The sequence below is a fragment of the Leopardus geoffroyi genome, chromosome D1 (assembly GCF_018350155.1).
Source record: "Leopardus geoffroyi isolate Oge1 chromosome D1, O.geoffroyi_Oge1_pat1.0, whole genome shotgun sequence".
Taxonomy (NCBI): domain Eukaryota; kingdom Metazoa; phylum Chordata; class Mammalia; order Carnivora; family Felidae; genus Leopardus; species Leopardus geoffroyi.
Window position 1 is genome coordinate 23,835,256 of NC_059329.1, and position 16,459 is coordinate 23,851,714.

The 16,459-nt window shown below is 48.1% G+C and overlaps 1 protein-coding gene across 6 annotated transcripts in view; it reads right to left on the bottom strand.

Annotated features, from left to right (window-relative positions):
* KIRREL3 (kirre like nephrin family adhesion molecule 3) overlaps nucleotides 1-6,181 on the bottom strand; it is a 556,991-nt gene extending 550,810 nt beyond the window's left edge. For 2 of the 6 annotated variants that reach the window (XM_045483436.1, XM_045483432.1), the window contains exons 1-2: nucleotides 5,960-6,181; nucleotides 3,091-3,544 (exon numbers count right to left, since the gene is read on the bottom strand). In XM_045483436.1, the coding sequence (XP_045339392.1) occupies nucleotides 3,091-3,145 (55 nt within the window). In that variant the 5' untranslated portion in view covers nucleotides 3,146-3,544; nucleotides 5,960-6,181. Of the gene's footprint in view, nucleotides 1-3,090; nucleotides 3,629-5,959 lie in introns of those variants that run through there. The other 4 variants (XM_045483439.1, XM_045483437.1, XM_045483435.1 and 1 more) reach the window with 3 other exon arrangements.
* Between the last annotated feature and the right edge of the window lie 10,278 nt (nucleotides 6,182-16,459).

Here is a 16,459-nt window from a genome sequence, read left to right on the forward strand (position 1 = left end):
CTCGTCTCTGCAGGAGGCAAATTGTGCTGTGACATTATCCCTCGCTGTACAAAGCACGCGGCCCTGACAGCTGATGGAAGAGGCAACCCCAGCAAGAGAGAAACCCACACGCAGCACAGACTGGCAGCTCTCCATTTCTCTGTGGGGGGAGCCAGGCCCACGGACGTTGGCTGGGGCGGAAATGGAGGGATGCCATTTGGCCTTTTACTGCCACCTTAGGAAAGGGAAATGAATATTTAATCTCCATCTACACGAAAAGCCCAAACTTTAAAAGGGGAGGGGATACAGCGCGTCACGGACATCAGTTATACTTGAATTTCACTCTCTAAAGGGTTACGGAGAAAAGTCAAGGTGAACCAGGAATGGACGACTTAGAAGAGAGGGACTCTAGGAGTCTTTCCTTATATGTTTTGGCATCAAAGTCTTCAGAGCACTGTTGGGCGCTCTCCCTCACCGTGCAAACGAAGGCGACGGGAACAGGAAGCACCAGAATTGTGTTTCCAGAAACTCTAACATGACACATAGGCTCCCGGGGTGAGAGGTGCTGGGAAGCAGATGGAGGTGTCACCAGAGTGCCAGAGAAAGACCTAAAAAGAACCCTGGACGTTTGTTTTCTCTGAGGGGGGGGGGGGGCATTCCCGAGTCTCTGCACTTTTGCTCCGAAAGTAGCCCAGGAGGAGGAGGGGTGGGTCAGATGGGTGGCTCAGGGGGGGCACGCCAGGCAGGGTGCAACTTCCATCAGGGGGATGTCCGCGGGTGTCACCTACGGCCTGCGGGCTAGTCCCCTCACGACCTCTTAGAAGTGGACACGCTCTGGCTAATAACTTGGTAAATACATGGCACTCTGGAGGTGGGCACAGGATGTGAACTAATCGTGTATGTGCAGAGGGTCAAACAGAATCCCCTGGGGGGGGGGTTCACGATACTCGCAACAGCATCCACATTAAAATACATGTCTACTGATCAAGTCAGAAGGTATATCACAAAAGTCCACAAAAATTGTCCCACTTGGCCCTTAATTCCTGTCATTAGATGCTGTCTATTCACAAAATGTACAGAGTCCAGGGAGGGGGTATTCTGACCAGCTACGTTCACTTTGTCTCATTGTCTTTCTTTCGGCCCGTTCTGGAGCCCCGTGGGCTAGGTAGGACATCTATCACTTGGGAGGGTGGCCAGTGCTGACCAAGCTCAGAACGCTCAGGAATAAGAAACCAGGCACTGCACGATGCTGTGGTTTCTTCCTAGTGCTCTCAGGGCTAAGGGTAGATGAAACACAGCATTTAACCTCCATAGGTAAATATTTAAAGATTCATATGAGACAGAGAAGAAATAGCTCGGTGCTGAGAAAAGAATAAGAAAAGCAGAAGATGCACACACTGCGATGCTTCAGACAGCCAAAGAGGCACTTAGATACCAAAGGCTTCTTATGCCAATCTAGAGGGGAATCAGAGCTCAAGCTTTCTAACAACGCGTGGACTGATTAAGACGTGCACTAGTCCCGTGAACATGGGTAGAGGGGTCTGGTGGGCTCCTCCCTTTAGGGATTCTCCATGCAACTTCCTGAGTAAATTGGTAAGAGGCAAAGGAGAACAGGAGCGTGTGTGTGTGTGTGTGTGTGTGTGTGTGTGTGTATGCACGCCCATAAGCAAGCACAGGGGCATCCAAGAAAGAGGGTAATCTCACAAAATGGTAATAGAACCCAAACTGTTTCTGTACCAGTGTTCTGAGATAGTTCGTATTCATTCAGCCTGAAAACTCTCAGGAAGGCAATTTATCTTCCTGCTGCTGTAGGGAGCCCTGGTGAGATGCACACAACCATATGAATACATGAGTGTGTGCGCCTGTGTGTGTGTATACACATTATAATCACATACAGGGGTGGGCGTATACATACTGTTACGCGGAAAGGCCCCTCAGGGGTAATGAGGATGGCCATAAGCAAAGTTTGACAGGGGGAGAATCTGCAGTGACCACAAGAAGCAGAGGAAGGAGGCGTGGGTCTTTGCTTACATGTGGCTTCTCCCTGACAGGGAGAGAGAAGGAGACATACTGTTTGCTCGCAAAGCCAGCCACCCATGGCGGAGCTCTGCTTTCTTGAAAACTTTTACCCTTCATTTAATCAACAGATGGACGTGCTCTGTTGTGGATTTCTCTGAGAGAGTCCTGTCCCTCTCAGAGCCGTGCTGGCTGGCACAAATGTTGCCTCAGATGGCAGAGGCAGTGTTGGCATTCCAAAAGAGTGGGAAGGAGCCGGTTTACTTATCCCCTTCACACTCAATTCCACAGGTGACTTTTGATGCCTTTGGCTAAGTAGGCACTGGCAATCCCTCCCCAGAGTGCCCTCCCCTCCCTTCAGCACCGCCTGGCCCCGAGGCTCCCAGAGGCAGGGAGCCAGACCCCGGGTAGCAAAGTTCTTTGCAGAAAAGTCCACCAGCTTCTCTGCCCCTGCTAGGCTGCAGAAAGGAAACAATCAGCACCAGGGGCGAAATTTCACTTGAGACCCTGAATCCAGGGCTGTGTAGGATTCAGAATTCAGCCTTACTCAGAGGACCCGATGAGATTCAAGGAAAACGCTTTACAAGCTTTTCCCAACCGCTGCAAATTACCCCCACGGTGCATTGGGTAATCTGCAGCCGCACACAGTGGCTTTGGAATACACTCAGGCAAGTCAGACCGTATTGGAGCTGAAATATCCACCTTGCACAAAGCCCTCCTTCCCTATCCTCTCCTTCTCCAACCTGAGTCTGGAGGAGACGCGATGCCCAGAAGTTCAGAGCGGCATCGCCACACAGCCACCGCCTAATTAACATACCGGGAGCATAAAGAACTCATTTGCATCGGAGAGTTTGGGCTGGATGTTGACAAGTGAGAGGAGAGAGTCACCCCTCCCACCCCCTGCCTTCCAAAGGAAAATAAACAGTACCATTTTGTTGCATTTGCGAAGGCAAAGGAGCAAGGCCAGCGCATCTCGGACGCGTCCCTCAGTTCGAGTTTCCGAAGCCTGCCCCCCATTCCTGCCCTCAGCCTCCCGCGCCCTGACAACAACCCAGCCGACTTTCTTTGCAACTCCGGCCGCGCGGGGGGTCCTACCTTGACTGAACAGGAAGAAGCACACGAAGAGCAGATCGAGCTGGAAAGGTTTCATTCCTTAGCGCAGCGAGGGGAAGCCGGCGGGGCAACTTGGGTTTGCAGTTAGTTTCTCTTCCCGGGCGGCTCGCCGTGCTCAGCCTCCGCCGCGGTCCTCCCGGGTTCGCGCCAACCATCTGTCTGTCCGCGCGTCCGTGCGTCCGTGCCTCCGCGCGCGCGGCCCCCGGCTCTCCCTGGGCCTCCGGGTCTCCGCAGCCTGCCGAGGCCAGTGGCCGGCTCCTAGCCGCCGCGGGAAGCCGGGATCGTCAGCGACGTCCCCGCTCGGAGCAGATCCATTCTGTGGCTCTCGGCAGCCCGGGCTCACGGCTTCCTCCGGCGGGCTCCTCCCACCGCGAGCTCGCGGGCGGGCGGGCGAGGGAGCCAGTGACGAGTGACAGAAGGGCTCCTTTCACTGAAGCTGGGGCGGGGGGAGAGGGAGGGGAAACAGGTCATAATTAAAGAGGAAACACTTGGAGAAAGGAGATCTATGCGAAGCGGAGGGCGGAGGGGGGAGGCTCTGTTTTTTCTCGCCTTTTCTCCCCACCCCCCTACCCCCCACCCCCGCATTTAGGGGGAAATTCAGCTTTTGTCACCGTTATTGACCAAAAGGCATCTTGAACAGGGAGCAGGCTGTGACTTTTTGTCCACACCACATAATGTTGTTCAATGGGAGTGAAGTTAAGCATGACTATATGCATGCACACGCATTAAAATATGCATGCCCTGCCTTTTGCACAGGGGACTGGGAACCGGCTGAAAGGGAAAAGGGAAGCCGCGAGGGTTGGAGGGAGCCGGGGAGGGGGGGTTTGCATCTTTCCCCAGGAAGGACTTGGCCAGTGTGTGCAGCGGGAGTCTCTGGAGTTGGGGAAGAGATAAGCACGTTTTGCATTTTTTGGAGACTTTCCTAGGAAGGGGAGGTAGGTAATAAAACCTGAACGTGCAAACCTCAGTTTGCTTTGCACTACTCCTGCAAAACAAAAGGAAGGAACGAGAGGGAAATCAAGCAGGTATGTGACACATGCCCATTTATTATGATTATCATCACCGTGGTTTGTGCATTTCCTAAAAAGGAGACGGGAGCCCGTCTTGGCATTTGCAGCCTCTCCTCTAATAAGCACTCCATCACTCCGAGAGTGTCTTTTCTCCAAGAGGTGCTGCGAATCCTGTTGCGAAGGAGAGGCCAAGGTCATAGGCAACTGCCTCCCAAGAACCTTCAGGTCTTTTTTACCTGCGGTGAAACCTACACTCAAATCAAATTCCGTGTTCTGGGTGATAACAAAGTGAATTTACCTAAGCCTATTTTCTTGGTGGACATTTAGATACACCTGGGGTACACGGGCACCGAGGGAAATAAAACCTCGGGCACAGACCATGCCTTCAAGAGCTCAGGGTATAGTGTGGAAGCAGAGGATGTACAGAAGCTACAAACTATAAGGATGGTTACAACCAAGTCTAATATGCAGCATTGCATGGAAGAAGGCGGGGGGGGGGGTGGTAAAGAGTAAGGAGAGAAAAATGAAAGATGTTCTCTTGATGTGTGCCTTTCAGTATAAAACCAAGCATTACTTTCTTCAGTCTCTGGACCTTGGGGAGGCCTTCTGGGAAACTCTTAGCCTTCCTTCCATCAGTGTTACATACTTGGGGGATTTTGCTGACTTCAAGGCACATTCCAACTCCAAGTTTCCATATGGATGTTAACTTTAAAAATGTATCCCTTGGTATTGGTGAACAAGAGGAATAGGGCCCCAAGAGAAAGTGTGTGCTGGTAAGAGCTTACATCTGGTAGTTGACATCAAAGATCTACAAATTAGTAGGTGTCTGCTTTGTTGACTTTTCTATTCTTAACTTAATAGTTTATTTAACTGCATCCCTTAGAGGCTGTTAAACATATCAAAGGGAAATTTGTAAGCAAGCTTTGGGGGAAAAAAAAAGAAATGCTGAGCAACAGAAACTCAGAGGTCCCCAAAGAGGCACCCTAACAGCTAAATTAGCAAACAAGGTACGGAAACAAAGTGTCAGCACAGCCTTAGCGCTCCAACCTGATGACAGACCACACAGTGAAACAGAACAGGCAAACCTAGCACATAAACAAGATGAATGATAATTCTAAATAACCTATGCCAGACAACATATTAAGAGGGAGCACATGGCATGAGCTTTCCATGAAATCTACTGGGTGCGGGGAGAAATGTTAAGGTGTGGGCACCATTCCTAAGGCAAGCCTTGCAGTGAGTAAGACGGATAACATTAGAATGTAGATTGTACCTCACAAAGCAACGTTGGGTGTTTTAACTAACATTTATCCCTTAAGCTGCTGCTTCATGTTGACTGTTAATTCCTAAGTGGCCTGGGGCCCAGATTTGCTTAATTCGGCCCCCAGGGAAATATTGCAAAGCCGGGTCAGGAAGCTAGCTAACTGTGCAATACACGAAAATCAGGCTCACATACACACACACACACACACACACACACACACACACACACACTCACGCTCAGCCTTGGACAAGAGACGGATGGTAGGAATCTGAGGTTGGAAGGACCTTGTTTCGCTCTCCCACGGGTCCCTGAGACTGGCCTCGTGACCCTCAAACTGGCTCTGATCTCCCTGGCCAGCTGGGCCTGTTCCCTTCTCCGCCTACCCCACACCCCCCCACCCCCTTCTCCCCGCAGCCTCCGGTCTCCGGCAGAAAGGGGGGGAAAAAAAAAAAGCTTGGATTAAGTGGTGAGCTGCCTGCCTCTAAAACGACCGGGAGGCGTTTCAAGCCTGAGTGCCGGAAAAACCACGGCAATCTTCGGCAGCCACCACGTGGGGCAGCGAGAACGACAGCGGTACCTGCAGGACCCACAGCCGGTCGGGCTCTGGCGCCAGCCTCGACGGCGGCCCGGCCATCTCCGCCCGGCGGGTCCTTGGCCTCACCTCCTCCGGGGGTTGGGTTAACCTCCTGGCGCTGCAAGGTGCCTGCGCGCAGTTCGCGGGCGAGGCGGGTGGCGGGTGGCGGGAGGCGGGAGGCGCGGACGGCTCCACCTGATGGAGGAGAGTGGAGAGTCTTGGACCTCGGCGTGCACGGCGCACGCCGCGGCGAGGCGAGGCGAGGCGAGGGGAGGGGAGGCGAGGAGAGGGGAGGGACATGGAGGGGAGGGATAGAGGAAGACCGCTTCCCCACCCCCATCCCACCGTGGGAGCCTGCGCGTCCAGAGCCCGGGACGGGAGGCGCTGGGGCTCTGGGCACGGCCCGTGGACGTGACAGCCCTAAAGAGACAGCAGAAAACCAACACTTGGAAAACTGCCCGAATTCTTGTTCTGTGCACATGCCGGCTCCAGGTCTCTGATGCGCCCACAGCGCAAGCCGTGGTCCCTCACCGGCAGGTGGCATCCTCTCCAGCATTTCTTGTCCTGGACCATAGCCCAGGAGGCCGAGTTCATCAGTCCCCAGCCCCCTTCTCCAGGGCCTTCAGTGCCCAGTCCTGTGTCCTTTGAACCACCCGGCTCTGGCGTGCGTTACATACGCGGAGGCCGGAGCCCACAGAGAATAGGGCTGGCTCCAAATTCTGCTGCTCGCTGGCCAAGAAGCTTCAGAAGGGCCAAGTCTCCGCAGGACTGCTTCCAAGCCCTGCTCTCCTGGCAGCAAGCAAACTGCCCCTAGAGTTTTCTGAGGTCTGGGACAAAGAGACCAGGCGGGAGGGGTCCGGGTGCAGCGCTGTGGGGATACCGCCTCTCAATACCCTGAGCGGCCGAGTTCCCACAGACTGTGCAGACCCTACCTCATCGTTACTTTCCAGTGACTGTTCCTTGATGTTAGTGCGATGTCTGGAATATTTATTATTTCCTCCATTTGTGCAAAGGCCTGTTTGGGTACTTAATAACGACGTGTGGAATGAATACATGAATTCCTGTTCTTGGAAAGTTTGTCCTCCAATTGGGGAAAAGTAAACACATGGGGAAAAAATAGGAAACACCTCATTGGCTCTTTAATAAGATAGAAATGGCCCTGGAGGTTGTCTGTCAGGCTGGATCCTTTCTGGATGAGTCTGTCTAGGCCCACTTGCCTGAGGCCCACTTGCCAGCTGAGATGTAGCCCAGAGCCCCAAGCTTTGGTCCTGTGTTTGCCCTGCCCTGCCCTCGGGGCTCCCCTGCACTGCTCCTGATGGCCGGACACCCTCTCCCTGTCTTCTTGTGTTCCCAAGGGGTCACCACCCTGGATAAAGAGAGGAAGAGGGAGAGGCTGTTTTATGAGACAGGCAGTCATCACGAGTGGAGCATTTCCTGTTTAATGCCTCTTCACAATATTTGTTGCACAGATACATTATAAACCACATTTCCTTTTGTTTTTCATATATCCTGCCAGTGCTGGCTAATACCCTCTTGTCCAGGGATTTAAACACATCTTGAACAGGCCCCTCCGGGGAGTTTAGGGTAATCTGACTCTCTGTCCCAGGTAAGTCAATAAGGCTCAAAGCCACATATACCTCCAGAGACCAAATGGCCTTCAGGGGTCCTCCCTGCATGGCAGCCTGTCTGGCCTGGACAGTCACAACCTTCTAGCCGATTTCTTTTTCATTATCTGAGCCAAACTTCTTGATCATATCTACGGAGGTGAATTATAAGACGGTGAGCTGTGCTTCCGTGCTGAGTCCGTAGTGCAGAAGGGCCCCCAAAGACCAGGTTTCCAGCTGCCAGGAGCATTTCTCAAAGGGCAGGATGAGTCTGTCCCCCTGATTCACCTAAGACCAAGCTTAAGTGAGGGGATCAGGGTGAGTCTGTCGACCTGGGCTCTGGCCGGGACACCCCAAACTTTTGTAGCTCCTTAATGAACTGGGACATGTCTTTCTTCATCTGTGAAAATGACTGGTTTGGGACAGTGACTCTCCAGGATCCCGCCCAGTCCTGAAACTCTGGTGCCTGTCCTCCAGAGGTTACACCGCTCGGCCTGGAGAGATTTGGAGCCCCTTCCGCAGGGCTCCGCATGTCAGGGCAGGTGATTGTGAGTGACTGATGGGAAAACAAGTTGGGCAGCCCTGGAATCTGCATAGCCCCCTCCACTCTCACTGGTCACAGTTTTTCCCCAAGCTGTTCCATGCTCCTACTCTGAATGCTCTCCATCTTTCCCCAACCTGCTCAACTTGTGGCTTCCCTCCTCCGCTTATTTTCCCGGGAACCACGCCTGGATCCTGAGATCCAGAACAGCTTTCTTGAGCATACATTCTATAACTGCATTGAGGCAGACCTTTTATTAAAGCAAGGGAATGCGCATACTGGGGTGGCTAACTCCAGAGACTCCCTTGGAAGGCAACAAGGACCACGACCCCTTGTATGTTCACTCCATCTGAATACGAATCATCCTTGCCAGGAAAATGTGCCTGCTTGTGAATCTTCCTCGCGATCAGAGGCAGGGCTTCCTCGCTTCACAAGGGTGCACCAGCTCTCGCCCTGGTGGGTGGTAGGCACTCAGTACATAATGTTGAATGAATGGTAAAGTTTTACCCAGTGCCCCACATCCCATTTCCTGTTTTCGGAATCCAATTTAACTTCTTCTTCGCTGTGTTATTAAACCATTGTCAAACATCTGGCATGTGCCTGCCACTGCTCTGGCTGTATTTTATGGGGATGGGTAATGAATTGAGCCTATATATAGTTTGCAAAATGTGGAACACACTTTAAGATGCATAGCACTATAGAAATGAAAGATATTTTTATCTCTCCAGCATCATTCTGCACAAGGAGACAATTCTCTGGCAGCCCTGTTTAAGAACAATAGACCTGGTTAGCCTTGACACACTCATGCATGCAGGGCACTGGGTATTCAATTCACATGGGAGCAGCATTCTCTCTCTCAGCAAAGGCCTGGAGAGGATAATTTACAGGGAAGAAAAGATATGAGAAACGTTATGAAAGGAGGTGACAGATCCCTCATGCCTTGTCTCAGCGTTGGCCGAGTGCATAGGCCAGGACCTCTGTCCAGACTCTGGGGAAGGCACCGAGGACGAGTCTCAGCATCCCTCTTCAGGGCTTGCAACAAGCCTTGTGTCATTTCAGAATACGCCATGTGCTTTTTGTGTACAGGAATAGGCTAGTTGTGGAAATATGGGAAGACAAAGTGAAATTCCAGTTTATGACTCATTGGTGATATTCAAAGTCTTTGAAATTATACTGTGTTTATTCTTTTTCTCCATTATTCTTTTTCATAACCACCCCCCCGACACAAACACTGATGTGATATATTAGTGAACCTTCACATCATCCAAGGGAACAGCTGTACCTCCCTCGAAACCTCTTACAGCTTCCTTCCTAGGTGACAAGTTTAACTTTTGCTTATTGTGTGTGGTATTTTTCCTTCCTTCTGTGTTTTCTCCCTTTATCTCTGCCTCCCTCCCTTCTTTTCTTCCTTCCTTCTATCTATATAAAAAAAATCTATCAATAGATAGAGATAAGAATTATACATCCATCTTTATAAAGTTATATAAGTTCATGTATGCTCAAACTTTACACACACACACACACACACACACACACACACACACACACACACCCCTTTTCTATTTAAATGCTAGCAATGGACCTCCTACCCAATATTCTGAGCTCGGGAGCCCTAGACCCAGTTTTATTCATCTCTGTCTGAAACCCGAGCCTCCTCAATTCATTGCCCAGTCTCACCCACTGTTGTACCACATGAGTCCATTTGAAACTCAGTTCTGCGATATCTTCCCCTGCTTAAAAATGTGGGTGTTCCCTATGATAGAATATAAACTTTCTGTCATGTTATATACATGGGTTTGTCAAGCAAACATGCCTTTTCTGCCTCATCGCCAGCCCCCTCCTTCACAACCCACCCTTAAAGCCAAATTACTCTTCATGGGTTAGAGACACTTTTCTTTTTCCACACCTTTCTCATACTATTTCCTCTCCTGGCATGATTTTCTGCCTTCACTCGCTCTTTTGCCTATGAACAGGTGCCCATTGCTCAAGAACAAGCCGGGCTATCATCCCATGAGAACCTTGCTTCCCTCTTCCTCCCTTCAGTCAAAAAAAAAATGAACAGCTTATTCATCTAAGTTACCACAGCATTTATGAGCTTTTATTATGTGACTATTAATTGTTACAATTACTTATTTACATGTTTACCTTCTATCCTGTACGTGAGATCTTCAAGGTCAAGGGCCACTTTATGGAATTTATTTTTGCAGAGCGTATTGGTCGATGCCTGGCATATAGTAATTATTTGCTAAATGGTGCCTAAACAAAATACACTTAGGGTGAAAAAGTCTTGGTGTCCTTCCTGTGACTCTCCAATCTCAGGCCTGAGATTTTCCTTCTTCATCATCTGATGCTTTTAGATGCAAGGAGATCCAAGAAATTCCATATCAATCATCTGGAACTAGGCACATCTGAAAAACTGGAAAGGAAGATTTCTGAGTATACATTTTGAACCCAAGTGTCAGACAAATAGGGGAAGTGGTGCCATTATTCTATATAAGACACAGCCCAACTCTAGCTCTTTTTTTTTTTTAAGTTTATTTATTTATTTTGAGAGAGAGAGCGCGCGAGTGAGCAGGGTAGGGGCAGAGAGGGATGGAGAGAGAGAGAGAATCCCAAGCTGGAGCCTGACATGGGGCTCGATCTCATGAACCATCACGACCTGAGCTGAAATCAAGAGTTGGAGGCTTAACCAACTGAGCCACCCAGGCGCCCCCCCCCACCCCCACCCCAACTCTAGCTCTTGTATTAAAGGAATAGTTAGAAACCCTGGTTATTCAGATTGCTTAACAGCACAGGCCCAAACCGGCGGAGAAGCTAGCCCACTCTGCAACAATTAATTATATGGATACAGATTCAACGTAAGTGAGGAAAGCCAACATCACTTTCCCCAAACTCCATCCGGTTTGGATTGAGTTGATTGTTCAGTGTTGTTTTTCTTCCTGTTGTCTGTATCTCTTTTGTTTTTGTTTTGTTTTGTGCTTTTTTTTCTTCCTGTTGTCTGTATCTCTTTTGTTTTTGTTTTGTTTTGTGCTTTTCTTCCTGTTGTCTGTATCTCTTTTGTTTTTGTTTTGTTTTGTGCTTTGTTGCTATCTCAGAGTGTGAGCGGGCTAAGGTAAAAACTCCTTCTCCACCTTCCTTTGTTGTGCCAGCCCAGTTCGGTCCCCCTTGATTTTCTTTAATCATATGGAAACGGAGACAATAGTATAATGCAGTGGTTCTCAGTGTGGGGTTCCTCGGCCAGGAGCATCAGCCTCCCATGAGGACTTGTAAGAAATGCAAGTCCTTATGTCCCACCCCAGACGTCCAGAACTACAATGCCTGGGGTGGGGCCCAGCCACCCGTGTTTTAACAAGCCTTCTGATAATTCTGAGGCCTGCTAATGTTTGAGAAGCACTATTAGAACTTCCAAGGACCATCACCCAGCCTCAACAATGATCAAGCCATGGCCAATTCTGTTTCATCTATCCCTCCCTGCTTCCTCCCATCTCACTGGATTATTTTGAAGCAAATTCAGACGTCGCATCCTTTCATCCGTAAGTATTTCACGATGTGATAAGGGACTTTAATGTGGATGAAAATAATACTTTATAGTATACATTTGTTAGATATCTGAGCCAGACCATTCATCTTGAGGCAATTCATCCTTAAAATACATTCCACAGCCTTTGTATGGTGGTTTTTGGCCCAAAAAGACAGCTCAACTAGATAAGACAGAGAAATGTCTTTTTTTTTTTCCTTTTTGGATTAAGAATTATTATTCAGAAAACCATGAGTCTGGTCATTATGATGGCGATGAAAAATTAACGTCAAAGAAGCAAGCCCCATTTGAGGATCCTAATGAAATGATGCACGCCTTCACCTTGAAAGAGGCTGACTCCTTACAGTTTATAAAAGTTTCAGGCTACGTCTTACTCATGGGGTAGAGGGTCTGATTGTTTTCCCACAATCGTGATAGAGTCCCAATTTTTCTTCATACTCTTGCCTGACCTATGGTTCGTTCTCTTGCATTTGGTTCTCTATGGTTCGTTCACTTGCATTTGCATGAAAATGGGCCAGAGTTAAGATACAACCAGTGACCAGGACCTGATATTCCCTGAAAAGTACAAGGGTACACCCATGACCTTGATCTTATCAGCAGAGTGTGCTACCTTTCCATGTTAACCAGCCCGTCTCATCATAGGGGTGTCTCATTGTCCGGTCCCCTCCAGTTCTCCCCTCCACGAGTACTTATTAGGCTCTGAGAAATTCCAGAGAATATTTGCTCCCCTCTACAGATGTCTGTGGCAAAAACTGACACTTGCATGGAGCATGATTTGATAGCAATATCTGCAAAGTGTCAGAAAGGGGAGGGGATCGATACACTTAATTTACTCGGAATAATTCATTGCCTAACTGGAGTTTTCAGTGAGGGCAGACAAATTCCACACTAAACTAACTCACCCACCTGGATCGAGACGAGTACAGTGAATCCATCTTTTGAATGAGATGTAAAACTGAGTTTCTTGCTTTCATTGATGATTCCCCTGGCCCTTCCTTTCTTGAGACGGGGTGTTCATTCAGAGAGCCATTTTTCAAAGCAAGTGACGTAGGCTATTGACTGAAAGTTCCCTTTCTATTCCCACCTGAGCTGATTGTTTTCACTCTCTGTCCTTATATTTGGGTGTGTTGCTGGCTCAGAGGTTGGCGGTTTGGAGCTATATTCCGCCTCAGGAAGGAAAAATGCAGATATGTTTCTTTGGGGGAGAGCGGTGGTGATTTTTTTTCTCTCCTTTCAAAGCTAACCCGATAGGCAGTCTGGTTGTCATGGGATTGGAAATTACAAATAAGGAAGAATTACATAGGGCAGTAAGGAGGGGGCGTGGTGTTTCAGCATGGTGTACTGAGGTCACAGAGTCCTTTTGAGATAATATATAAGAAGGATCTAGATGTAATGGCGTCACCGTGATCTCTCAACCTCCCATCTCATTTATCTAGCTATACGTGCAAATGATTTGGAGTAGAGTTTTCCACATAGGAGCGGTGATAGCCCGTGAGTTCTGAGTTTTTGAGAGAATCCATTGTATGTTTCCTTCTTTATTAAGATACAACCATCCCTGGTAAACACTTAATATTGGCTCAGTGGCATTGCATTGACACAGGGCAGGAAGGGGTCAGGAACCATGGATCCCAGTTGAAGCAGCTCAAGGAGCTTGGGGAGGAGGGATGTAATTATAAGGCACCTTCAGATTATTATGCCATTACTATATAATTAGGAAGTGCCACTTTCTACTTTAACTACCTGAAACTCAGAGATCACTCAGCAATGGACTCTCTACCTTCAGGCATGCTCGCTGAAGAGGAGGGGAAAGGACACAGCACGAAAACACGGGGCTCTTGAGGGAAACAGAAAAGTTCTGAGACCGTAGCCTGAAAAAGTCAGGAGATGAATTTCCATTCTCTTCATTTGTCAGAATTTCCCACTTGTCTATACCTCGCTTGAATTATCTACAGTGGGGGGAAGAATACATCTCTTTTTCTCTTGCTTGTCATCAGGTTGGCAAAAAAAAAATCAAGACATAAATCTCTGTGAATATTTTTTATCATCTTTTAAAATAGAAATTGATCCACAGATATTTGTTGAATGCTTACCTTTCTTAGGACACTATAGAAAACGTAGAAGACTTAAGAGACAGGTCCCTGTCCTCAAGTACCTTCCAACGCAGTTGAAGACACAAATCAGACACATTGTCTGATTCAGCCAACCATTAATTCCTACATTCAAATATTCATGTGGTACATTTATTGAGCACCTACTTTGTGTCAGGCATTCGATGCAGGTGCTGACAGCATCGAGATGAAGGAGATTTGCATTCTGTCCTCTAGGACGCTGATCCAGTCTAGTAAGACATAAAGGACAATAGCATGAGCCTTTGAGATAAGCTGACAGTGATCTAGTGACGTAGATGCTCTGAGAAGGGGGCGAGGTGGACAAAAAAGTTTCGCAAAAGACCTCAGCTAGAGCAGGAAGGCACAGGGTTCGAGTCTGACAGGAGTCCCAGTTAAGTTAGAGACGCTGACACCCCACGGCCCCCTTAGTTTCCACTTCATGTTCCATCTCCCAGAACACAAGCAATAAAACCCGATAGGAGAAGCATAATTGTAACAGAGAATGAGATTAATTCCTAATTTTGATCTCCTTTGAATCATTTTTACTTGACTGAGTCAAACTTGCTGTGGGAGATGATTCATTACTATCTATTTTAAATCATCATCAGGAAGCACAATGACACCCCAACATGATAGAGAATGTATTTCAAGTGAAGAAATCTCTATTTTTTCAACTTAAAAAAATTGATTTGGTTCTTCCTTGTAGAACATAAGGGAAAGAAAGGAAAGACCTAAATTGCTTTTTTAAAGAATTCACCACTACTGGTGATTGAATTTATATATTACTTAATGTAAGCAAAAGCTAAAAAAGACAATCTCATTTAAAAAAATTAAATATTACATCATAGAGAGTAAAATGTGAACACTTTCTTTAACCAGTCCTCACCCCAGATCTACTCTCAGAGGTAACCACTATTCACGGTTTTGTGTGGACCCTTCTAGTCTTTTGTTATGTGTTTACAGACACGTTTAGGAACAGGCACTCTGTATAAATATGCATGGGAACTACAGATGATATATATTATTCTGCAATTATGTCCCCTTTGAATTTAACAATATATCTCTTAGATTCCAAAGATAGTCTGCTTTAATATGTCTGAAGGAAACAGAAATGGGAGCATTCATTTCCTTTTGTTCCTTGCTTTCCAAGGGAAGACTCCTTTCTTTCATTCATATCTGATCCAAGCTCCCAGTGAGGCAATCGTTGTTGTCCTGATCAGGAAAAGGGGGCACAAGGGAAGAGGTGAGGGCACAGGTGAAAATATGAGCCCCACTGAGTCTGCAGGTTTTTTTTATTTTGGCCCAACTATAGGAAATGAAAACAGGACCAGAAATTTAACTCTTGAAACACACAGGCAAACAACGATCAGCAGGCCTCAGGGGGCAAGACAGCCTTGCCCTCCAAATAATCTTATCAAGCTCACACTTGCTCATCACTTCCTTTATTATTATTATTAAATATAATATATTGTCAAATTGGTTTCCATACAACACCCAGTGCTCATCCCAACAGGCGCCCTCCTCAATGCCCATCGCCCACTTTCCCCTCCCTTCCACCCCCATCAACCCAGAGTTTGTAATTAGCAAGTGGTTTTAGTGGTATTCTTTCCACCAGTGTCCCTCTTCTGTGAAAAGAAAGGGGAGGCAGGAAAGGAGGGAGGGAGAGAGAGAGAGAGAGAGAGAGAGAGAAAGTCAAGAGAAAAAGCCTGTCTCTGCCCTTTACATTCTTGAGGCTGAGTTTCTCTGGCCCCCTTCTTGGGGAGAGTTTGGGGACTTCCATTCTCTCAGCCCATCCAGGGGCACACAAGCAAAGCAGGAAAGGGTTTCTCCCGAGTTCACAGAGTGACCGTCTAATGTTTGTTAGATCAGCTCTCCCCATTCAAGCCTTTTGACTCTGGAGAGGGATGGAGTCTTTGAGGAAGCATTCTTTTTTTTTTTTTTAATTTTTTTTTAACCTTTATTTATTTTTGAGACAGAGAGAGACAGAGCATGAATGGGGGAGGGTCAGAGAGAGAGGGAGACACAGAATCCGAAACAGGCTCCAGGCTCTGAGCTGTCAACCCAGAGCCCGACGCGGGGCTCGAACTCACGGACCGCGAGATCATGACCTGAGCCGAAGTCGGCCGCTTAACCGACTGAGCCACCCAGGCGCGCCAGAGGAAGCATTCTTTAACTTATTGGCTTTTGGATCCAGTTGACTAGACCCTCTACTATCCATTGGGCACATATCCCCTGTCCCCCTCCCCAGGACAGGTGTCAGGTTCTTTGTATCAGAGAAGGGGATTGATTCTTGAATGGGAAGGTTGTAGTGCAGTTGTAGAAACAGACACCGGATCTGAGTCTTTGGTGCAGACTCACTCAGTCCTTGGAGAATGCAAGGAAAACACTAACCCGGGCTTCCCTGGAGACTGTCACTGAAAGCAGGTTTGTGGAGCCAGTTCAAAATTCTGGATAGTCGTTATGTTGAAAAGTTTGCTGTAGATCGTGGAGCAAGGCCCCAGGTGGTCACGCCAGTCTGCATCCTGGCATAAAATAACTTAGTTGGGATTCTGAGGGAAATTTCATAGACTATATACAGAGGTGTGGACAGGACAAAGGGACCCAATAGGAGCTGGTATTGAGGCGTTCAGGGACGAGGAGCGGTGGTTAAGCCATCGCTGCCCTAGCCCTGAAGTAGTGAGAGGAAGGACCAGTAACTGGGGCCTCTGAGGA